At 58.0% G+C, this 22,058-nt stretch overlaps 2 protein-coding genes across 2 annotated transcripts; one reads left to right on the top strand and one right to left on the bottom strand.

Annotated features, from left to right (window-relative positions):
- The first annotated feature begins 1,006 nt into the window (after nucleotides 1-1,006).
- Nucleotides 1,007-8,346, top strand: LOC111151208 (growth arrest specific 2 like 2). Its single transcript, XM_022509005.1, has 6 exons — nucleotides 1,007-1,391; nucleotides 2,793-3,034; nucleotides 3,917-4,024; nucleotides 5,350-5,446; nucleotides 5,994-6,246; nucleotides 6,804-8,346. Exons 1-6 carry the CDS (start codon nucleotides 1,007-1,009, stop codon nucleotides 8,344-8,346), a joined length of 2,628 nt encoding a protein of 875 aa, XP_022364713.1.
- Nucleotides 8,347-9,353: 1,007 nt separating this feature from the next.
- Nucleotides 9,354-20,145, bottom strand: LOC111151607 (RAS like family 10 member B). The gene is made up of 5 exons (XM_022509699.1): nucleotides 20,095-20,145; nucleotides 19,288-19,347; nucleotides 16,769-17,131; nucleotides 12,324-12,448; nucleotides 9,354-11,827 (listed from the first exon to the last, which is right to left on the bottom strand). The coding sequence occupies exons 3-5, from the start codon at nucleotides 16,982-16,984 to the stop codon at nucleotides 11,557-11,559; spliced, it is 612 nt and encodes a 203-aa protein (XP_022365407.1). The 5' UTR covers nucleotides 16,985-17,131; nucleotides 19,288-19,347; nucleotides 20,095-20,145; the 3' UTR covers nucleotides 9,354-11,556.
- Between the last annotated feature and the right edge of the window lie 1,913 nt (nucleotides 20,146-22,058).

Below are 22,058 nucleotides of genomic sequence, written 5' to 3'. Positions count from 1 at the left end.
GGTGCTGCGGTTTTGACAGCCCACAGCCGGCTCTAGAGGAATCCTGTGGTTAGAGCGGGGGATGGAGCAGGTTCTCAGAGAAAGCAGGGATCACGGGGCATCAGCAGGGCTGCTGGGAGAATCAGCGAGAGCTGGGACCCACCCCGCCCCGAGTGGGCGCGTGTCCTGAAACTTTCCACCTACATCATTCCTTTACTCCTCAGAGCACCGCAGAGGTAGACACTATTCCCCTTGTACAGCTGAGGAAACTGAGGCACAGAGGGGTGAGGTGGCATATGAAGGTCACAGAGGGATACAGGGAAGGGGCCAGGCATGAAGTCATGTCTTCAGACTACTGTGCCGCGTCTCCTTCAGCCCCACCTTACAGTGCTTGCTAAACACCAAGGGGCTCAGCAACCCCGGCCCTGCTTTCCTCCCCCACTCCCTAGCCCCCCAAAGCTTCATCCTTCAACCCAGGGAGAGAAACTAGCCCCAGCTTCTCCTCCCTGCTCCGAGGGTCAGGGCAGGCTGCGCGGGGCAGTCCTTGGCTGGCTGCCTCGAGGGTTAAGGAAGAGTGTTTGTAGCAGCGCTGTCTCCAAGGAGAGGAAGGGTAAGCAGAGTGGGGAGGCTGACAGCAGGGCTCCGGGGCTCCGCTGCTGCTGCTGCTGCTGCTGCCGCCGCTGGCCGCTGGGGGGTGGGAGGCAGCCTGCTGGACCAGTCTAGTCTTGGGGGGGAGAGAGCAGTGTCCTCACCTCCATCTGTCCTGGGAGGTGACCAATTCTGGGCGAACTGGGCAGCCCAAGAGTGAGGTCACTGCAGGGCCACCAAGTAGGGAAAGTTCTGGCAGGCATTGAGGAATGTGGGGGGGCAGGGGCCGGGCCAAGGCTGGCGGCAAGTAGCAGAGCCGGAAGTCCTGGGCTCACGGAGGGTAGAAGGGGCACCCCTGAGTCAGGGAGAACCAGCCAAGGCCCAGCAGGTAGCAGGAGTGAAGACAGGTATCCATCTCCTCCCTGCTGAGGGTCCAACCATGCCCCAGCCTGGGGGACGCAGGAAGAGGCCTGGAACCCTGGGGCCACCAGTGCGTAGCATCCGGCCCTTTAAGTCCAGCGAGCAGTACCTGGAAGCCATGATGGAGGACTTGGCTGAGTGGCTTCGGGATCTCTACGGGCTGGACATAGACGCCTCCAACTTCCTGCAGGTCCTGGAGACAGGCTTGGTGCTGTGCCGGCATGCCAACGCCATCACTGAGGCTGCCCTGGCCTTCCTGGCTGAGGCACCTACCCAAGCCCAAAGGATTCCCCTGCCTCGGGCTGGGGTTTCCTGCAATGAGGCTGCCCAACCAGGTACCTTCCAGGCCCGGGACAACGTCTCCAACTTCATCCAGTGGTGTCGAAAGGAGATGGGCATCCAAGGTAAACCATCCTGCCTCCCCCTCCCCACGCCCCTATCCTGCCAGAACCCACCTCCTCTCTAAGTCTTCAGCACCAGAAATCAGGAGCCAGGTCCTCTTTCCTCATTGACTTTGAGCCAATAAATAAATGTGTTGATTGAATGATACCCTCACTCAACAAACATACGCTTAGTCCCTATATCCTTTGTGCTGGGCACAAAGGACCAAGAGGACTGAGACTCAGTGTCCAAAGAGTTCATGCTAGGAAGAGAGACAGATGAACAGATTCACAAATTACAGCCCAGTGTGCTAAAAGCCCCAAACAGAAGTCTATGTGTTGAGGAGCCAGGGGAGGAAACAGGTGGGTAGTGGGGGCCAAGAAAGGCCACTCAGAGGAGGAAGATTTAAGCTGAGTTTTGGGGAACAAATAGAAGTTTGTGGGAAAGGGAATTCTAGGCAGGGGACAGCAGGGGCAAAGGCACAAAGAAGGTGCTGTGTTTGGATGACTGGGAGAAGCCAGGGTGGGTGAGGGCACAGGGCTAGGGTGGGCTGGGGGGAGGACAGGGAGGCAAGCAGACATTAGGGTGGGGCCAGCTGTGCTGAAGCTTGTGAGGCACAGGTGAGGGACAGGACAGGGTCCCTCATCTCCTAGGCCTAGTGGGATGAAGCTGGTTGCTGTGCCATCCTCCAGGCCAAAAGGAGTGTGAGGTGAGGCAGAGGGAAGAATCAGGCCCGGCTCCTGGCTGCTGGCAAGGCAGTGCAGAGCAGGACCGCAGGCTGAGAAAAGCCAGTGTCTGACGGAGCACCTCCCATGTAGCCAGATCCTGGCTGCAGACACCTAACGACTGTCTTCACAGCACCCCCCTGAAATAGTCTACATCCCACTTTACAGAGGAGGAGACTGAGGCTCCAGGACTAGCCCAAGGACACACAGCTGCTGGTGGGAGAATCAGGACTCCAATTCGGGCAGTCAGGCTCAACCTTGTGTTATATGTGGGCTGAGGGCTGCGTTCCAGATGTTTGCTGGATATTAGAGATAAGCCTTGAGGGCGGGAGGCAGAACAAACTGCTTCTTACTCCTAGACCCCTATTGCCAAACGGAGTAGAGAGAAGGGCAAGGTGGGGCTAGTCCACAGTGGGGCTCCGGGCTTCTCTGCTTGGCTGTGTCACCTCTTCTCACCCCAGCCTGTCCTGTTAGGGGGGCCAACCACTCTGCCCTGAGTGACTGAACAGTTCTGCTCAGACCCCTCCTAGGGGCCGGCCTGACTCCCAGACCCGGCGATCGGAACCCCCACCCCCACCTACCCCTCCGTGGTGCCTCCAGCCCGCGCCTGGGAGGGCTCTAGCAGCTACTCTGCTGGGCGGAGGTCAGCAGGGGGCTCAGGCTGCCTGCTCCCCCTCCTCTCTCCACCCCGCTCGCTAGAGGTGGTGATGTTCGAGACCGAGGACCTGGTGCTACGCAAGAACGTGAAGAACGTGGTGCTGTGCTTGCTGGAGCTGGGCCGCCGAGTCTGGCGCTTCGGCGTGGCGGCTCCCACCCTGGTACGGCTGGAGGAGGAGATCGACGAGGAGCTGCGGCAGGAGCTGGCCCTGCCCCCGCCAGACCCGCCGCCGCCCGAGCCCCCCGCGCGGCGGCCCTGCCACTTCCGCCACCTGGACCAGCTGGTGAGGGGCCCCGGACACGCCCTCCAGGCCCCGCCCCGCCCGCCGGCCCCGCCCCCTCCCCGCCGCGCTCACGGGTCGGAGCCGCCTACTTTTCGAGCCCCAGCGGCCCCACCACCACCACCGCGAATGAATTCTCGGTGCGGATTTGATTCAGCCGTGTTCCACTCGGGGCCTCGATCCTCATCACATATCGCCCCAGCTAAGCTGCTTGTTACGTTTTCATCAAAATCCCGCTCTCTGGATCTCTCTCACCGAGGCCCCGCCACACGGCTATTGAGAACACAGCCTCTGGCACCGTCTCCGACGCCTCGGTTCAAGTCTTAGTTCCCACTGTTCCGCGGCTGTGTGACTTGGGGCAAATTATTTAACCTCTCTGTGCCTCGGTTCCCTTATCGGTAGCGTGGAGGTGTAATTAGTCCCCTCTTTCTATGGCCGCTGAATATTAAATGAGCCAGCGTATAGGAAGTACTCGGAACAGTGTCTGGCACCGAGGGGGCGCTGCATAGGAGGTTACTAGGATTAACCCGTCTCTACTACCCAGGAGTCGAGCTCAGGGAGGTTCCTTAACTTGCCCAAGGCCTGTGGTGCGGTGGAGGCAGGACTCCGGCCGAAGCCTGTCAGATTTCAAGGTCCACCTTCTTAATCATTTCTCCACTGACCCACAAGGGCACTTGGACTATAGGCTCTCGAGGTCTCCTTCTCAGTGGACATTAAAAGTTTCTGCACTCTCTTCTCAGCCCCCAGCCCTGACCTCGGCAGAAACTTGGAGGCTGGCTCTGGGGACAGGCAGGCTCCCTCTCATTGGGCTTGACCCAGGGTAGGGGGTAGGGAGCTTGGGCACCTGTGCAGAGGGGAGACTGAGCCCTTTATCACTGCCCACAGGTTCAGAGCCTTGTGAGCCGCTGCACGTGCCCAGTTCAGTTCTCCATGGTCAAAGTGTCTGAGGGGAAGTACCGCGTGGGGGACTCTAACACCCTCATCTTCATCCGGGTAAGTCTCGGGACTGGAGTTGGGGTGTCCCCTGGATCAGAAGAATAGGGATGCCTTTCATGGGACTTTGCCCAGGACTGAGGACAAGGACAGGAAGTCACCATTCACCCCAACCTATCAGGCCTTGGGGCTTTCTTTCTCTCCCTTGTGGAATTCCGGAAGATCGTTGGCGAAGTTGGTGATCCTGTCCCTTCCTCCCATTAGGGCAGCCAGAACCCTGCCCCCCATCTTCTCCACCTTAGCCCAGTGCAGACGGGTGTCCAGGCAACAATGGAGCATGACAGATATTCCTGAATGTCCTTTGCCTCCACTCCCTCCACATGCTTGGTCAGAGCAAGGGGCATGAGAACCCCAAGTTTGTGTTCAGTGCACAGCCCAGCCACACATGCCCCATCGTCCATAGCTCACATGCCTGGCTTGGTATATCCTGCAGAGTGAGCAGCAGTCCAGATGTGAGATGTGCCCCTCGCTGCCCATCCCCTCATAACTGGTCACACCTCACCAGAAACAGATTGTACCTAGAGGCTTGGCCAAGCCCTCTCCTTGATCGCAGGCCATTACTGGAGACAGAGCCAGCTTCCTGGGTCCTCACCCAGACCCTGAACCAAGAGCTCTCTGAAGTAGGTCAGGACAAGGAATTTCAGCTGAGGAAATGGAAACCTGGAGAGACTGTGACCTGTCCCATGGTCCCAGAATGGGGTGGATGGCACTCCCAGGATTCTTTGACACACTCATTACAGAGCAAAGCGGGACCACTTTTTTAGAGACCGGGGTGGGGTGGGTGGGCAGGGCCTAGAGGGAGAGAGAGTGTCCCAGGCAAACTCCGCACTCAGCACAGAGCCCGATGTAGGGCTTGATCTTACAACCCTGAGATAGACTTGATAGATAGACTTAAGCCAAGATCAAGAGTCAGACATTTAACCAACTGAGCCACCCAGGTGCCCCTGGGCCACATTTCTGATACAGGTATGTGCAGGTGAAAATCTCTTTCCAGTGAAGGGAGAGAAGAGAGTGCTCCGGAGCCAGGGTGCACAGTGCTTGTGAGATCCCTTGTCTAGCTGTGGGGCAACTCTGTTTGTCAGCCTGTTTGTCAGGCTGGCTGCCATCCTTGACAACATGTGTTATCTGATGCTAGTTGTGGAGGAGAGGCAGGCTGCAAAATACACAACGCCCCCCCCCCCCCCGGCCCAACAATACACCTGTGCAAGGAGAACCTTCGTGATCGTGTGTTCATGGATAAGAGTGCCTCCTGGAAAACAGTAGGCTGCTCCCGGAAGAGGAGACACCCTCCATCCTGCCCCCAACCTCATTCTTGTCCCCTACAGATCCTCCGGAACCACGTGATGGTGCGTGTGGGGGGCGGCTGGGACACCCTCAGCCATTATCTGGACAAACATGACCCCTGCCGGTGCACATCCCTCTGTGAGTCCCCCGAGAGTCCGTCTCTTCCCTGTGGCTCTGGGTCGGGAGGCCAGAAGCAGAGGTAGGAAGTAGGTCTGATCTCCAGGGGCAAAAAGTATGTGGGGATGGAGAAAGGAAGATACTATAGAAGGTACTGGTGTGTGTGTTGTTTTTTTTTTTTTAAAGGCACTGGTATGACGAGGGAGGCAGCCCTAGTGCAATACCAGTCACAGCCACAAAATGGCGCCAAACACACAGAATCAGCATTTGGTCAGGAGCCTCTTGGCAAGGCTGAGGTCTGGCTTTGTTGTGCACGGTGGTGACACCAAGTATGACTTGGAGGGTTCTTTAGTCCTCCCGTAACCTCCATTAGCACCCTGAACTGGGCCCCCTGACCAGATTTCGTCCCCTGAACTCTTATAAGGAAGTTCTGGCACTGCCACTGTAGGTCCTATTGTCTCTGATGTGGGTTCGGGGCATGGGGCAGCTAGGGCAGAACAGTGGGCCTCATCAGCAGGAACTTAACCCATTCCTCCTCTCTTCTCTCTTGGGGGGACTGTGTGGGTAGCACACAAGACGGGCAGTTTCCAGAAGCCCCCCGTCCCACCGGTGCAGCATGAGGTGAGGATGCAGGATGGGCCCTCGCAGCCCCAACCTACGATGACGATCAGCCGTTCCCAGAGCCCGCTGCCCCCCGTGGACTGGAAGACATATACCTCTTCAGGCCGGAAGCTGAGGCCCCCAGCCTCCTCCTCCCCTAGAGCCCACAGTAAACGGGGAGCAGAGGTGGGAATTCCCAGAGAGACACCACCATTCCTGAGGTATAAGGGAGAGGGGCAGAGCAGGGTCTCTTTCTTCTTTGGAGTTCACATTCTCAGAGCCCCCCCCCCCCCCACCATGGTAAAGGAAGCAGGTCTCCTGGCGGTGCCCCTACCCCAGGTGTTCAGAACCAAAAAGGCACCCAATCAGTACCATTGGGATCATCTAGCTTTTTTGTACACCCTCCCATTACATAGATGAAGAAGCTGAGGCCCATAAAGGCCCATAGAGATTTCCCAAGGACCTTCTAAAATTTCACAGTAGAACACACACTCAGACGCCCCCTCCCCCAAGGTTGGGGAGTTGTAGTTGTGGGACCTGAAATAACCCAGGGTCCAAACCAGGCTTCTATTTGCTACACAGGGGAATGAGGGAGAATAAACTTGAACAGTACCTGTCATAAGGAAGATTCGGGCAGACACAGAGGGACAGAGAGCATCTGTTTCATTCAACATGAAGTCTGGGCCCCTTGGTGTTCTGGCTGGGGAAATGTCATCCCTTCCTGGAGCCAAGGGACTGGATGAGATGGTCCTGCTGGCCTTATGATTCTCCCTTTCAGGCTCCAGGATCAGTCACCCACCCTGTCTTGGAGGCAGCTGCCAGTTGGGGACAGCCCACCCAGCCTCCACTCCTCATCCCCCCATAGGGGTCGAGACCCACAGTGGAGCTCCTCAGGGAGGAGAGAGGAGAGATACTCCTCTGAACATCCCAGAGGAACGACTCCCACATCTTGCTTTCGTGAGGAGACAGACAGCCAGGGAACTCTCTCCAGGGCCTCCGCCTCCCAGAGATTCCAAGCCCCTGAAGCCACCACCAAAAGGACACCAGCAAGAGGACTGTCTCCGCTTCCTCATTCCTCCAGCCCAGCCAAGCCCACGGGCCTCAGGCCACCACCCAGGGGCGAGGCTGAGGGTGCTTCCTCCCAGCTCAGGGAGCCACCAGCTGTCCGTTCTCTGTCTCCTGTTAAAGGGCCCACCAAGCTCCCTATCTGGCTGCCCCCTGCCCGCCCCCTCACCCCAGGAACCAGCTTTCCAGGTATTGCTGGTGGAGGTCCCATGACAGAATTGGAGAGTGACCCCATCCCAAGGGCTGTCCCTGGGGACCTGGCTGGATGCAGACATGGGGATTTCTCTGTGGATGCGAGACAAGGGGACCAGAAGACGAACAGCCAGGTGACAGCAAAAGCTGGGGAGCCCTGGGGCCTGGGCCCACAGGAGTGGGAGGAGCGATACCCTCCCCTTCCCCTGGGGGCAACCAAGGATCAAGCTATCTACCATAGTCCCGAGGAGGAGCTTTTGGCCAACATGGCGCTGCTAGAGGTGGGGAGTGCCTGCCCCCAGGGCACAGGGTCTGGAGTCATCCCTCGAAGTGGAGTCTACGTCCCCAGCCTAGGTGGGCGGTGGCCTGAGCCTGGGGCTCCTTATGACAAAGTCATCCAAGAACTGGCTCAGGGCCCCCCACCCCTCATTAAAGTGGACCTGGGATCCTGGAAAGCAGCCTCTATAGGCTCCCCTAAGCTAGCTATTACCAAAGGCCCAGGAGGCCCCAAAGGGAAACTGGGAGCCAGAGAGAGTGGGCCAAAGGTAAAGGCAAGCCTGAGTGCCAAGGGCACTGGGATAAAGAAGGGACCAGCTCTGGGAATGCAGGACTGCTCAGGCCCCACTGTGTCGGCCAACCTGGAAGCCCCCACACCTTCACCCTCAGACCCCAATTCTGACAAAACCCAGGCATGTCCAGCCAAGATTAAGAGAACACTCCGAAAGCCCCAGAGAGTCCCATCCATCTACAAGCTAAAGCTGAGGCCCAGAATCCGGCCGCGGAAGGACCACAGGCCTGGGAAGCAGCCTTCACGCATCCCCAGGCCACTGGCTTACCTCCACGTGGGTTCAGCCAGGGCACTCCCCAGGGGCAGACTGGGGAGAGCAGCACTGGGCACCAAGGGAGTGGGGGTGGATGGAGCCTCAGCAGGGGTGGAGGAGGAAGGAAAGAAGAAAGGAGAACCAGCTGCCCCACTGAAGAGCAACCCCCAGCCTTCGGAGGGCAGGGGTCTCCAGCAGCTTGATCAAGCCCCACTCCCACCTGAGGAGGAGTCCTGGGTCTGAGGTGGAGCCTTCTCAGCCCTGAGCCTGTGAGTCTGGGGGAGAAGGAAGTGAAAAGGATGCCAGCTATCCACTGGACTCCCAGCTGCAGGAACAGAGAACAAGGTCCCTCACCTCCATCCAGGGCCTTGGCAAGGGAGAGGGTACGGATGGGGTCAGAAGACAAATACTGGTTCAATCTCCCACTCCAACTCCAGGACATCGAGGCCACCCTTGGTCTTCTTGCCTTCTCCCAGAACAGCTCTCCAAACTCCCGGCCTCTGGCCACGACCACCGTTTCCATAACTCTTGTAAGTTATTAAACACTTATGGGACTATTCCTGAGTCCCAAGCTTCTTGAGTCCGTCACTCGAGGACTGTGGTGGTGCAGAAGGCACAGTTTCAAGCATTTCCCCAGGTGCAGGAAGGTATAGCTTCAAGCGTTACCCACTGGAGTGGAAGGGGATGAGGGACAGGGAGTGGGGCGGGGGCAGGGGGAGTGACAGAGGTCTCCTCTCCCAAGGCTCAGCCAGCTTTGCCAGACGGCCCTTCTCTGAGAAGCCACTCATGTGTCAGCACCAAGGACAGGGACACACAGGCCTGCAGGACTTCAAAGCTTTGCTCTGGGTTTTGGAAACGGAGATCACTCAAGTCAAGAGGGATGGTGGAGAGTTCTTATCACATCTACAGCCACGAAGGGGCTGCAGAGGCTCAGCCCTAACTGGGATCAAAGACACAGCAGCAGGAGCTGGGACTGAGCCCAGTTATGAAAGTTTTCCTGAGAGTGTTGGGGGGAGACCTCTCACTTCCCCTCGGATCGGTTTTGATCAACATGGGAGTGCTCAGAGGCTAGATGGAGAGGTGAGTCACAAACTTCTTAGTTCTCTGGTTGACCCAGGCTCTGGGACTCAGAGCAGCCTCCTCACCCTGACAGTCCTCCCACAGCCGAGCTCAGCAGGCAGGCCCCGAAGGGGAGCCCTCTCCCTCCCAGGGCAGGAACTGAGCCAACACCTTGTACAGAAACAAGGGAAAACACTCCCTGATTTTTAATCTGACTTCCGATCACAGCGCAATGGGCATCATACACACTTCCAGACCCTGTGGTGGGAAACCCTGATGGGGGGGGGGGCGGACAGAGACTCAGAACAGGAGTGGAGGGAATCAAAATCAAATACCTGGAGTGCAGTGGAGGGGGTGAGGGGGGCCGGACAGGCAATACATTCCAATGGCTCCCATAAGGGGCAGCCAAAGGCCTGGATCCCCCATGCCCACCTCAGGTGCCTCAGCTGGGGGTGATAATGATGGGGCAGGTGAGATGCTGCCATCCCTCACCCCATCCCCTGGGTGCACCAGGAGGCAGGGATGCAGGGGATCAAAGGGGGCAGGCCCTCTTCCTTACCCTCCCAGCCACTCCAAGGTGTGGGGAAGGGGAGCCACCTCCTCTGTTTCAGAGGGAGGCTCAGAGAGGGCAGGTCACTTGCCCAAAGTCATGCAACACAGCAGGGACTAGATCCCAGAAATACTGGACTGTCCAAGGTCAGGGCAGTCACTGCGGCACTGTGCTACACCCCACGGATGGAGGGAGGATCAGCTGGGGAAGTGGAAGGGAGAATCAGATTCCCTCTCACACCGGATCTGGATAAATTCCCTACCCATGACCCCTCCCCCAAATCTGCTCCATCACCGCTCTGGGCTACCTGATTTTCTGGTCTATACACTGCAGCTTGGCTACATTGAGGCTGGGTTGATTTATCTGCTCCTCTTCTAACGAGGGACCTTCCTATCATCCTACCACACCAGGGCTCAGGACTTAGCCTCAAGGAGAACTCAGCTAGGGGCAGGGGACACGTACCATTGTTCCCATCCTCCAAGTACCCCAGTAATCCCTCAGGCCGGTCCTAATATTTTCATGGATTTTGTTATTTCTAAATCGGTACAAAACTGACAGTGATCAGCTCCGGTGACAAGAGGTAGAAACCGGCCAGGCAGCCGGAGAAAATGGGGTGGAGTGAGTCAGGGCATAGGGCCAACTGGTGTTGGGATAAGGGCGTATCAGATCCTGAGGGCCTCTATCGAGGAGTGGGGGTGTGGGCATATCTCCCCCAATCACAGGGGTCCCCATAATTCTTTTCCTGGTTCTGCCCCTCCCCAGATTTATCAGAGAAAATCTGAGATTCAAGGCAGGCAGGGTCTGGGGCAGTCAGACTAGAGTGGGATGGGGGAGAGAAGAGTCTTCACTAATACAACCTAACCACCCCCTCCCAACCCCGGGAGGCACCACCTTGCCCACCACCAGCCCCCCAAACCCAACATTCCCCAATCTTGCAGACCACCCAACGCAGGAGGGAAGAGAGGGCTGGAACCTGGCATCATGGAAATAAATTTATCCTTTGGGGGATTCCCTCTCCACACTCCATCAAGAAAAGTTGTAACCCAGGGGGTGATCTGGCTTTGGGGTCAGGAAGGGGATGAGGGGCACCCGGCAGGGATGGACCATCGAGTTAAGGCTGGAAGGTAGGTTGTTGTGTCTCTGGGGGTTGCTGGGCGGGGAGATCTCCCTGGAAGGGGGAGAGCTCAGCCTTCTCCTCCTGACTGACCTCGGACTCAACCCTCGGACCCCGATTAGGGTCCTTGGGCCACCTGCATCTCTCTGCCCTGTGCCGGTGGTGCTGACGGTCCAAAGGCTGGCCTCATAGAGAAGCTGCCAGGATCTGCGACAAGGGGATGAACGAAATGAGAGCCCTGTGAACGGAGCTGGGGAAGGCGGAGCGGAAGGTGGATAAGATATCTAAGGACCAACAGATGCTTGGGCAGACAGACACGGGGAAAGAAGATGCAGGGCAATGACAGAAACTCTCTCTGGAGAAGACGGGTGGGGGCCCCCACGGCCAAGGCAGCACCTCCCCACCCCCAAGCCCCGCGCTCACCCTCCCGATCCCAAAAGGCCAAGCCGCCCCTTGGGGCCCGGCCGGGCACACGGCGCTAGCTACAGGACTAAAGGCGGCGGGCCCAGGAAGACGGATGCGGAGAGGGGCTGGACCGGGCCGTCGCAGGAGCCTCCCCTCGCCCTCCACCTCTCCCCGCAGGGCCCGCGGCTGCGGCTGCGGCTGCGGGGGTTTGCCAGGGCGGGCCAGCCCGAGTCCTTCCCCGGCGCTCCCCGCCCGATCCACCCCGCAGTCCCCGGGGGCGGCCCCCGCAAGGCCGTTCGGGGTGCGGCCGCGGGCGGGCGCGGCGTCACATGATGGCGCAGCGGTTGCGGCGCAGCGCGCCCTGGAAGCGCAAGGCGGCGTGCACGTGTTTGCAGCGGGCGCAGCCGACGCTCTTGAGCAGCTCGCTGAAGAGCAGCAGGATGTGCCAGTTGTACTTGGCCGAGCACTCCACGTAGCCGCACTTCCAGGTCTTGCGCACCAGGTGTGACACGTTCCAGCGCGGGATCACGCGCCCGCGCTGCAGGTCCCGTTTGTTGCCCACGATGATGATGGGCGTCTCCGAGGTGCCGATCACCCTGCGGGGTGGGAGCGGGTGGAGATCTCAGAACGCCACAGCCGGGTCTCCCAACCCCTGGACTTCAAGAAGGGCAGGCTGTGCCTGGTCAATACTGCTACTACTACCCTACCTCTGTTCCGGGCACAGTGCTCAGCCCTCGGGGTGCCTTATATTCTCTAAGGGGAACAACTGATCTAAAAGGTGGGTCTGTTATCCCCATTTGACAGATGAGAAACCCGAGGCTTATCTGTTAACTGGGTTAAAGTTAACAGATACGTGGCCCTGGCAGTTTTGTTCCCAGAGCCCCTGCTCTTAACCACTGCATTAGACTAGTCAGCCACCCCATGGTAAGAACCCCAAAGTGAGTTATTAGGAATAGGGACAATAAAATGTATGTCTGGATGTCTGTGCAGGAACCAGAGGGTACGTCACCAATGCCCCCACCCCTCCGCCTCCCCTTCACCCTTTCCAGGGCTGCGGGTAGCATTGGGGTCCCCACTGAAGTGGCCCCTCACCTCGTCTCTAGGATCTGCTGGCGGATGGTCTTGACGTACTCAAAGCTGTCAAAGCAGCAAATGTCGTAGACCAGGATGTAGGCGTGGACGCTGCGGAGTCCCCTGCAACAGGCGTCTGCCCACTCCTGCAACACCCGCAGCCAGTGTCAAGGTCAGAGCAACCCCGAGGGCTCCCTTTGCCCCCAGCCACCTCCAGGCATAGACAGAGGGCATTCCCTCCTGCCACTGCACCTCAAGCCTCCCACACCCACGCATCCCTAGGAGGCCTGGCCCAGAGCAGAATGGAGGAGCTCAGTGGTGCAACAGCGGCTTCCCCACCTCCAAGCCAGGATAGGGCAGGTCCCACTGCCTGACCTCTAGAGGCCCAGCACTCACTGTCATGTGCACTTCTGGCGCAGAGATCTGCCTTGTCCCGTTTCATCGCCCAAACCATTCATGCATTCCTCCATCCACTTGGTCCTCTGTTCAAGTACATGCGTCATGTGCCCATGTGCCTGCCTCTAAGAGCCAAGCCCTCCGAGCTAGTTGTTCCATCTGTTGAAATCCTCCGTCTTCCAGTTTAAAATGCTTCTTCCTCCTCCAGGGAGCCTTCCTGCAAGCAGGGGACTACTCCCTTCATTTCTTGTGTGCTAAGAACACTCTGATTCTACCTTGGCTATTAGACTGTTTCCATTCCCAGTTCCCTAGTTCTGCTGTGAAGTCCCAAGAGGGTGAGAGCCAGCCAGGCCTTCCTTGTTTTTGTGTTGGTTCTCACCAGGCTCTTTCATTGCACTATTTAGGCTGGTGAGCTCTCTGTGGCCTTGAACGCCCCCCCCACCCCCACTCCGCTCCATGCTGGGATCCCAGCAACTCTGGCCTACAGCACTGCCCTGAGATTGCTACCCAGAAGTGCTCCTTCTGTTTGCTCCACGCTGCCCTCAGGATTGAGAAGGAGAAGACTTGAGGAGAAAAAGACTGAGACTAGCTGCATAGTGGGGGCTTACTTAGACCAGGGCCCAAGGGCAGCTCTGGGGAGAGAGAGGTTCCTGAATGCTTATGGCAAATTCTCGGAGAGGGGCTGCTGCTCCAGAGGAAGAGGCCCCTGGAAAGGCTGAGTGTACTGAAGAGAAGATTCCTTAAGAGATTCATTAGCCGGGGCGCCTGGGTGGCTCAGAGGGTTAAGCCTCTGCCTTCGGGTCAGGTCATGATCCCAGGGTCCTGGACTGGGCTCTCTGCTCAGTGAAGAGCCTGCTTCCCCCTCTCTCTCTCTGCCTGCCTTCTGCCTACTTGTGATCTCTCTCTGTCAAATAAATTAATAAAATCTTTAAAAAGAGAGAGAGATTAATTAGCCGGTTAACCTTCCAGCAGATGGCAAATGCAAGAGCAGTTGAAGCCAACGGGTGTGTGGAAAGAGGAAGTCTCTGACGCTGGAGGAGGGGGAGGCCTCTGAGGACAGAGGGCACCAGGGTCTTCTCCCTTGAAGGCCTGGGCAAAAGACATGGAGGAGGTGCAGGCCGGTGCCCTGCCGGCTTCTGAGTTGCCTTGGGGCAGGGGCCAGGCTCAGAGACTAGAGCTGGGCTCTCTACCTCAGAGCAGGAATGAAAGAAGAAAGACTCTGGTGGCCGGCCTGGTGGAGAGTTCAGTCCGGTTCCAGAAAAGCACATCCCGACTGAAAGGCTTAGGAGGCTGCTGCAGTGCATTTCCCCTGGGAGATGATGTGGCATCTTTTCTTTGTGCTGAGTTTTAACTTTGGCGCAGGGGGAAGATCCTGGGGACCAATCTAAAGCCGGGAACCAGGGGATGGCTTCTCGGGCCAAGGATGCAGGGAAGAGGGCAGTGCCTTCTGGGAGCCTGGGACCCCCTGGTGCATGGGGTTCCTCCTCCCACCCCCAGGAGTGGGAGCGAGGGGGAAATGGGCACAGAGGCTCCCACCTTCTTCCAGCTCTCTGCTGGGGAGAGGGAACAGCTGCCAGCCTCTGAGGGTGACAGCCTCACCTCTGCCCCCACATGCTGCCTCCTCCAGGGGGCCTCCAGGCCGCCTTCCCTCCCACTGCTCTCTGGGGGCTCCAAAGAGGGGAGGAGGAAGGCTCCTGATTATTTGGGTTGTGCCTTCACCCCTGATTGAAGGGAGGGAGCAGGAAAGCTCAGCTTTTCTTCCAAGCTAGCTCTGTGTGGGGTTCTATACTGGGAGTGACCATCTTGGGGCTACATCAAGACCAAGGAGCAGGGGAAACTGAGTCCAGTTCTAAGGACCTGGGAGCTGAGGGAGGCTCGGCCACCTGGGTGCTGACCCTGCATTTGTTGCTCGTTTCTCTAAGGCCAGCTTCCTCCTCTGACAGGAGAGGGACTACAGGGGGAACCGCTGAGGCTCAGACCACTTTCCTGGGCTGCCTCGCTCCTGGCATTGGGGAAGAATGTATTTCTCTTCTCAGAGAGGGGCCAGTGAGATTCTTAGCTTTTATATTTGATCTTTGGGGATGCAGGGTCCCTTCTCAGTATGTCTCTACTCAAAGTCACTTTTTTTTGTGCTCCAGGGCATCCAGGAGAGTCTAAACCTTAGGATCAACCAGGAAGAAAAAGGACAACAACCCAACAGAAAAGATGGACAGAGGACTTAAGAATTGTGAGAAAAAGAAATGCAAAAGCTCTTACGCCTATGAAAAGATGCTTAGCTTCAATCATCATCAGAGACACAAACCAAAATCACACCGAGACTATCACATCTCATGTATCAGACTGTCAGAACCCCCCAAATTGGACAATAGAGTCTGATGGCCAGGCTTTAGGGAAACCAGCACTCACGTACGGTGCTCTCACAACAGCAGAAATATGCAACTTTCCTTCCAAACTCAGCTGCATTTATCCTTTGACCTAGCAACGCCGTTTCTGGGGCTCGATTCCACGGATACGCCTCCCCCTGTGCAGAGAGACCATGGACCAGGCTATTGGTGTGGCAGACTGGAAGTTGGACACATAAGAGGGGATGCCATGGTCCCTCTCTCCAGGGGGGTGTGGTGCAACCGTGCTACCGACATTCAATGTAAAGCAAAAAGACCAGGTGGAGAACTTTTTTTTTTTTTTTTCTGTAAGAAAGGGAGTGGAATAAGAACACATTTCTTTTATTTGTTTAAAGAAACTGGAAGTGTGAATAGAAATCCAGTGAGGATGGCCATTGAGAGTGGGGCAAGAATCAGGGTGAAGAGGGCAGGGCAGGACTGGGATTTCTCTGGGTGTACCTTTTTGCAGTTGGGACTTTTTCCTTTTTCCTTTTTTTTTTTTTATACAAATTTAGACTTTGAAACTGTGTCTTACCTATTCCAAAACTGGAATTAAATTAAAATTTAATCTACAACACAATGTGAACGAGTAAGCCAAGCTCAGTGAGCAAGACTGGCAGGGGGCCTGCGGACTCACTAAGGCCTCCGTTGAAGTCTCCTCGGAGGAGAGGCACGAGGCCCTGACCCCAGACACGGCCCTGACCTTATGGTTTCCAAGGGGCAGATCAGGCTTTTGTCTTCGGTGTGGGTCCCTCACACCTGGGACGGGACAGCCTTGTGTCCCTGGACTTGGGCCACAGTCCTCCTGCCCAGAGTTGCCAAGACGGTGCTGAGCCTGAGCCGCTGCCCCAGAGACGGCTGGCTTTGTGGTCACAAGTGGCCAAGCTATGCCCCCTGCCTGTCCTTCCAGAGAAACCTCCGAACATTCCCGTCAGGGGCTTCCTTAGGTGAACAAATGCCTCTTAGAGTTGAGCCAGCAGAGGCAGAAAGAGAGAGAGAGGGAAGGAGGACCTGGTCCCTGCAGGCTAGGGAACGGAGCACTGTCAGCCAGGGCACTGGGAGCACTGGAATCCAACCCCTGCAGGAAGGCTGCCCCGTGGGCTAGTCCGGAGGTCAAGGGGCACAGCATCACTTAAAGAAAGGCCTTTGGATAAAAGACTGGTCGGGGCCTCCCGTCTCCAAGAACCCACCTTTCCCAGGCCCTTGCTTTTCCTTCTGCTGCCCCTTCTCAGACACCATGGGTCTGAGAGCCTGGAAAACTAGCAAGCATCTAGTGTTCCTGCGCTGCTTTCCACTGACCCTTCCCCGCCCAGTCCCACTCAGCGGACGCAAGGCCGCCAAGCACACACTGCGTGTGTGACCACTGCCTGCTTGTCTTCACCTGACTGTGAGTGGAGTAGTTCCAGGAGAGCACACTGCACATCTGTTCTGCACGCCATCCCATCTACCTTGATGCCCAGCCCACCACGTTACACGCTCATGACATGCGCGTGGAATAAAGCGGCACCCAAATGTCGGCTCTAAGTAGGGTGGCCCGCGGTGCAGCACGGAGCCCTTGGAGCCAGAGGATGGGGACGGGGCCAGAGCCCAGAAGAGGTGGGAGACCAGCTTCTCCCCACCCCACTCGTGCCCGCCAACCCCTGCCACCCCCCTGACTCCCCAGTCGGCTGCCCCAGCAGGCCATTGTACCTGCAGCGTGTTGACCGGGAAGGTGCTGATGGGTGGGAAGTCGAGGATCTGGAGGTCGTGCACGTGGCCGTTCATGACGACGGCAGGCAGGTAGAGGCGGCGGGCGGTGGTGGGCACGCAGGCCTCGCTGAACTCGTTGTACAGGAACTGGCGCACGATGGCACTTTTGCCCACGCCTCGCGCCCCCAGCACGGCCACCCGGTAGGTGGAGACCATGCCTCCCGCCCCGCTCCGCCACCGCGTCCTCGCCGCTGCCTGGGGCTCCCCCGGGCTGCATATTCCAGGGGCTGGGGGCTCAGCCACCGTCAGGACCCACCATTGCTGCCCTTGCTTGCCCTGGGCCCTCTGCGGCCTCCACCTGGACTGTGGGGACAAGAGGTGGGCTTGGTGGGCCCGTTTTTCCCTGGATCTGTCCTGTTACTTCCCCACCTCGGGGACTCAGCTGCAGCTGCCACTGCCCCTCAGCATGCCTTCCCTTTCCCAGAACACCTAGCCGCATCTATCCGGAGTCTCTCTATCCTCCCTTCTCCGTCCACTCCCCCCGCCACCCTCTGGTGGAAATCCCTCTTTCCTGTATTATGACCTGACTCTTGGCCAAGTCTGGCCCACCCCTGTACCCCCACCAAAGCAGGCTGTAACGCAGAGCAATGCACACTAGATTTGCTCCAATCTGAGCTTTCCCACAGAGCCCGGGGAGGGGGGGGAGCTGAGTCCAGGGGGGCTCAATGGAGGCGCTCCCAGCATTTTGTAGAGAGAGGTCTTTATTGGGCAGGACGTCTTACAGCCCTGCTGCCAGGAGGTACCTGCCAGCAGCCGACTCAAGTTACCATGACAACCCAAAACATCCCCTGTTTCCAAATGTCCCCCAGTGAGAAGTCTGGACTGATGACCGCTTTGGCCCTGGAGCCCGCCACTCGGGGAGTACTTGGTATTAGCGCACCTACACAGTGGCCATTGGCAGGACGGGATCCCTCAGGGGAAGCAGGTATTCCCACTTTAGAGAAGATTCAAGAGGGGGCGAGAAGGGGGCCCAAGGGCAGCTACTCCCCTCCACAGCGTTGTTGCAGTCCCTCCAACTTCCAAGTTCAGGTTCTGGCTGGTGCATGCCAACAGTCCACGGGCTACATCTCATTCCCTGGCATCCCCCCGAGCTCAGAGGGCCTGGCACACAGCAGGTGCCCAGGAAAGGGCTGCTACAGGCTTGGGCCTTGTTCTGGGTTCAGTCACTTGCTCAGTTTTGGTGACTTTAGAGCTTAGGTCTAAACCCCAGCTCTGACGTTTCCTAGATGTGGTCCAAGGGTGCATCACCTACCCAATGAGGGCTACGCTCTGCCCATATATAAAGTGGGGTTAAGAGTCCCTATTCCTGAGATAATCCAAGTCAACTGTCTTCTCCTTCTGTTAGGGATGGTGACCAGGAAGGTTGGTACCAAGCCTGAGACTTCCTGTCCAGGGACTGTTCGCAGGAGGGTGACACCAGCGCCTGCTACCTGGGCCCAGGGCCGATGGGTGGGCTGGATTCCCACAGGACCATGTGTGCATGTCTTCTCTGTGGATGCGTGTTCTTTCCATATATGCCCAGTTCACGAATGAATGGCCCTCAGTCTGGCCTGACTCAAAAAATCCAGTCCACTGGGTACGTGTACATATGGCCTAGTAAAACGTAGGGCCGGATTTGGGGTGAAAGCCACCAAGGTCTGACTCCCAGCTCTGCCACCTAAAAAGTGGTTTTGGGCGAGACTTCCCCTGGTGTTGTGATGCCGTGAGAGTGATGCTGAAAGGAAAGCCCAGGGCCCTCAACAGCAGGTGTGCAATTAACAGTGGCCACTGTTGGGTACAGGGCTTCCTCATCCATCTGAGGTTTTCTAAAACCTCAATGGGACTCCTAGCAATCCCAGGAAGGGTCACTACCCACTCTTGCTCATGTACTTGTGGTGTGGCGGGTGTGTGTGTATGAGAGACACAGAGAGAGAGAGAGAGAGAGAGACTCTTCTCCCTGTTTTATTGAAGGTGTGTGTGTGTGTGTGTGTATATATATATGCACATATATATATGTATGTGTATATACACATATATACACATACATATATATATGAGAGACAGAGAGAGAGAGACTCTTCTCCCTGTTTTATTGAAGGTAAAACCAAAACCCCAAACCAGAGGCTCAGGCAAGTGGAGACCACACACCCAGCTGAGCTCTCAACTAAAGACTAGGACCCTGATTTCTTTTGCCCCATGTGGTGTCCCTTCTCCAACAGGTGTTTATCTACTTCCCTGGGCTTCCCACTGGGGTAAGGACCTGTCCCTCCTCCCCATTAATCCTTCCAGGCCCTGGGCCCCTCAGGCCTCCCTGGACGCTGTCAGCGTGGCAGATAGCCTCTGTTTGGTTAATTACATAACCAGCACAAGCAGCCGGGGAGGGGGCACCTGGGGGAGGAAGAGAGGGCAAGGAATGCAAGAAGAGTCCCCCCACCTCCCTCTGGGTGTGGCCACTTAGAGGGATCTAGGATGTGTCCTACCTGCAGATTCTCCTGGACGCCACACTCCCTGCGCAGAAATCAACCCTTTCTGGAGAATAGCTGGGAAATAAACGGGGATAGTGCTGTAGCCAGGGAGGGGGTGCAAGGCCACTGGGCTGGGGCCAGCCTCCTGGAACTCACCAGGCTAGAGTGTGGCCCTGTCCCTGACTCAGAGGTGATCGGTGCCCCCTCCCTCTTCTCAGGCAGGAGTCCTGGGTCTAAGTGTCTATTAACCAAGCGTCCCTAGCTGGGTGGGGACTGAAGGGGGCTGTCCCGAGAATCAGGGCCCAGCCCCCTGAGCGCGACCTCCCGGAGGCCTGCGCTCTGCAGTGAGTCTGCAGACAGCGCCCCAGCAAGAGAAGCAAGAGACGGGGGACACACACGGGGGCCCAAGCCTGCTTCTTTTCCCCTCCCCTGGATCTGGACACACGAGTCCTGCCCCAGACTGATGGCCCTGGCTTTGCGGGCCCATGGGCCGAGTCACACGACTGCCCGCTGTTTGTCCCCACACGTTCATGTGGGAGTGAGCGGGTGGGGGCGTCGGAGGCTGCTGGGCTCCCCATGACCTGATTGGTGGGAGTCTGGCGGGGGGCATGCCGGAGCCCTGCCTGCTCTCCGCCTCCAGCACCTTGCAGCCCCCCCCCCTCCACCGCCGCCAGCTCCCGCTCTCACGTGGCCGCCCCGCGCCGCTTCCCAGCTAGCCCGCCGCCCCCCTCCGCCCTCCTCGCCCCTGCCCCCAGGCCCAGCCACCTCGCTCCCACCCGCCCCCGGCCCTGCCCGCCAGCCTTCCCTCCTCCCGCCGCTTACCTGGGGCCGTCCTAGCTGCCCCCGGCCCTGGCCGGCCGGCCGGCGGGGCCGCGCTCCCCCCGGGCTCCGGCGCTGCCCCTCGGCTCCCCGGCCCGGGGGGAGAGGGGTGGGGGCGCCCCCGGCTGCCCAGTCGGCGCGGGTTCAGCGGCAGGCGCGGAGGGCAGGTGCGGGCGCCGAGGGGGCAGGAAACCTCCAGCCCAGCGCTCCCTCCGGAGCGCGCCGCCCGCTCGCGCCGGCGGGAGGGAGACGGAGGGGAGCGCAAGGCCGGGCGGCGGCGCCAGCGGCGGCGGCGGCGGCGGTGGGGCGGGGTAGGGGGTGGGGGGATGTCGGGCTGGAGTTCCGCTGGGTCCCTGAGCCTGACAGATTCGCTCGCGCGGGCCTGGAAGAGTTCTTCTTGAACCCCGAGCCTCCTTTGCACCCCCTCCCGACCCACCCCGTCAGATTTTTAGCTCCCCACTCCCCGGAGAGGGTGGGAGGAAGGCACCGGAGAGGCCCTAAAGCCTTCTGCTGCACTCCAATTCCTTCCCTCTCCACCCCGCCGCCCACCACGTCCATACTAGCTTCCCTCTCTAGATCTCCCTCAGACCTTTCTCAGACCAGCGCGCTGGGCGCACCTGTGTGCCCCTCACTCAGTGCTGGCGACAGCGTCCCGCCTCTCCGCCGCCGCAAGGCGAACGCAGGGTGGTCACTCGCCCTTCGCGGCAGCGGAGCAAGAAGGGCAGACCGGGCTAGCCGCAGAGCATAGCTTATCTCCTGCCAGCGAATGACCTCCACTCCCCTAAACCGACTGCTCCCCTCTCTTCTCCAGACCGGGAGATAGCAGCATTTGCCAGGGGTGCAGGCACGATCACTTATATATTTATTCTAAAACCAGCGGCGACAGCGGCATTCGCCATCGATAGCTCGCATTCCGCCAGTGTATATACTATGTGCCAGACACCGCGCTCCAAGCTTTGCCTGCGTCCTCAGATTCAATCCTCCCGGTTCTGAGGTTGCTTTTACAGATGAAGACATCAGAGGCCGAGAGGGGCTGAGTAACTTGTCTTACTGAAGGGCAAAATTTGGAATACAAAGATGGGGAATCCCTACTTGGGCGGCCCTCCCAGCCCAAGGGGGAGAAGCAGACCCAGTCTCACTAATTCTGTGCTGGGTGAAAAGCCTAGGTTCTGGAGGAGGGCAGAAGGAGGGACGAACTAGTTAGTCAGGAGGCTCAGAGGAGGCAACTTTGAAGGAAGGAGCCTAAAAGAAGTGGATTTGGGGCAGCGGGTGGGAGGGAGGCTGTGGGAGAAGAGGGCTACAGGTGAGGGAAGGCAGGAGCAGGTACAGAGCTTTGCAAAGGGAGTCCTAGGAGCAGAGAACCCAGGGGCTGCAGCTTGCTGAGAGGAGGCAGGGAAGGGAGTTGAGGTAAGGCCTCAAAGGCGGTGCTTGCTGGGTAAGGACTTTGGATTAGCCCTGTGTGGGATACGAAGTCGGTGAAGGGTCTCTAAGCAGAGCAGTCACCTGGCCCAGAGTTGCAAAAAATGAATTTTTAGTTGCCTGCAGGTCAGAGAGAAGGAAAGGCCAGCTCAGAGCCCTCTCCCGTGCTTTACCCCTGGAACCCAGCATTACCCACTACGACTTTCTAGACTTTCTATTACTCATGGGCTCCAGATTCCTCACTGAGCCAGTTTCCTCCTCCTTTTGGGCTCTGCATTTTGGGCATGTTCCCAACTGCTCCTCCTCCCTCTCCCATCCAGACAGAAAGCATAGTGGTTATGAGCCTGGGCCTCAGAATTGGACAGATCTGGGTTTAAATCCTGGCCCACCTTCTTACTATGTGACTAAAGGCTCGTAACTTGAACTGTCCTAACTCTATTGCCTTATTTGTAAAGTGGAGATGTGATCAGTTGTCCTCAGGGCCTAAAGGAGCTACAGGTGCAGAGAGTTTTTTTGTTGTTGTTTTTGTTTTTAGGTGTAGAGAGTTT

The sequence above is a fragment of the Enhydra lutris genome, unplaced genomic scaffold, assembly GCF_002288905.1.
Source record: "Enhydra lutris kenyoni isolate GAN:26980312 unplaced genomic scaffold, ASM228890v2 scaffoldscaffold26, whole genome shotgun sequence".
NCBI lineage: Eukaryota > Metazoa > Chordata > Mammalia > Carnivora > Mustelidae > Enhydra > Enhydra lutris.
Note: the sequence above shows the minus strand (reverse complement) of the source record. Positions and strands in the feature narration are given on the sequence as shown.

What these genes read in the sequence shown, in the direction of transcription:
- LOC111151208 (XM_022509005.1), top strand. Translation starts at nt 1,007, where the DNA reads ATGCCCCAGCCTGGGGGACGCAGGAAGAGGCCTGGAACCCTGGGGCCA. An exon ending in ACACCCTCATCTTCATCCGG is followed by an intron (nt 4,025 to 5,349) that starts GTAAGTCTCGGG and finishes TGTCCCCTACAG; the next exon opens with ATCCTCCGGAACCACGTGAT. An exon ending in CTGCCGGTGCACATCCCTCT is followed by an intron (nt 5,447 to 5,993) that starts GTGAGTCCCCCG and finishes CTGTGTGGGTAG; the next exon opens with CACACAAGACGGGCAGTTTC.
- LOC111151607 (XM_022509699.1), bottom strand. Translation starts at nt 16,984, where the DNA reads ATGGTCTCCACCTACCGGGTGGCCGTGCTGGGGGCGCGAGGCGTGGGC. An exon ending in TCCCGGTCAACACGCTGCAG is followed by an intron (nt 12,449 to 16,768) that starts GTACAATGGCCT and finishes CGGGTGTTGCAG; the next exon opens with GAGTGGGCAGACGCCTGTTG. An exon ending in CAGCAGATCCTAGAGACGAG is followed by an intron (nt 11,828 to 12,323) that starts GTGAGGGGCCAC and finishes CCCACCCCGCAG; the next exon opens with GGTGATCGGCACCTCGGAGA.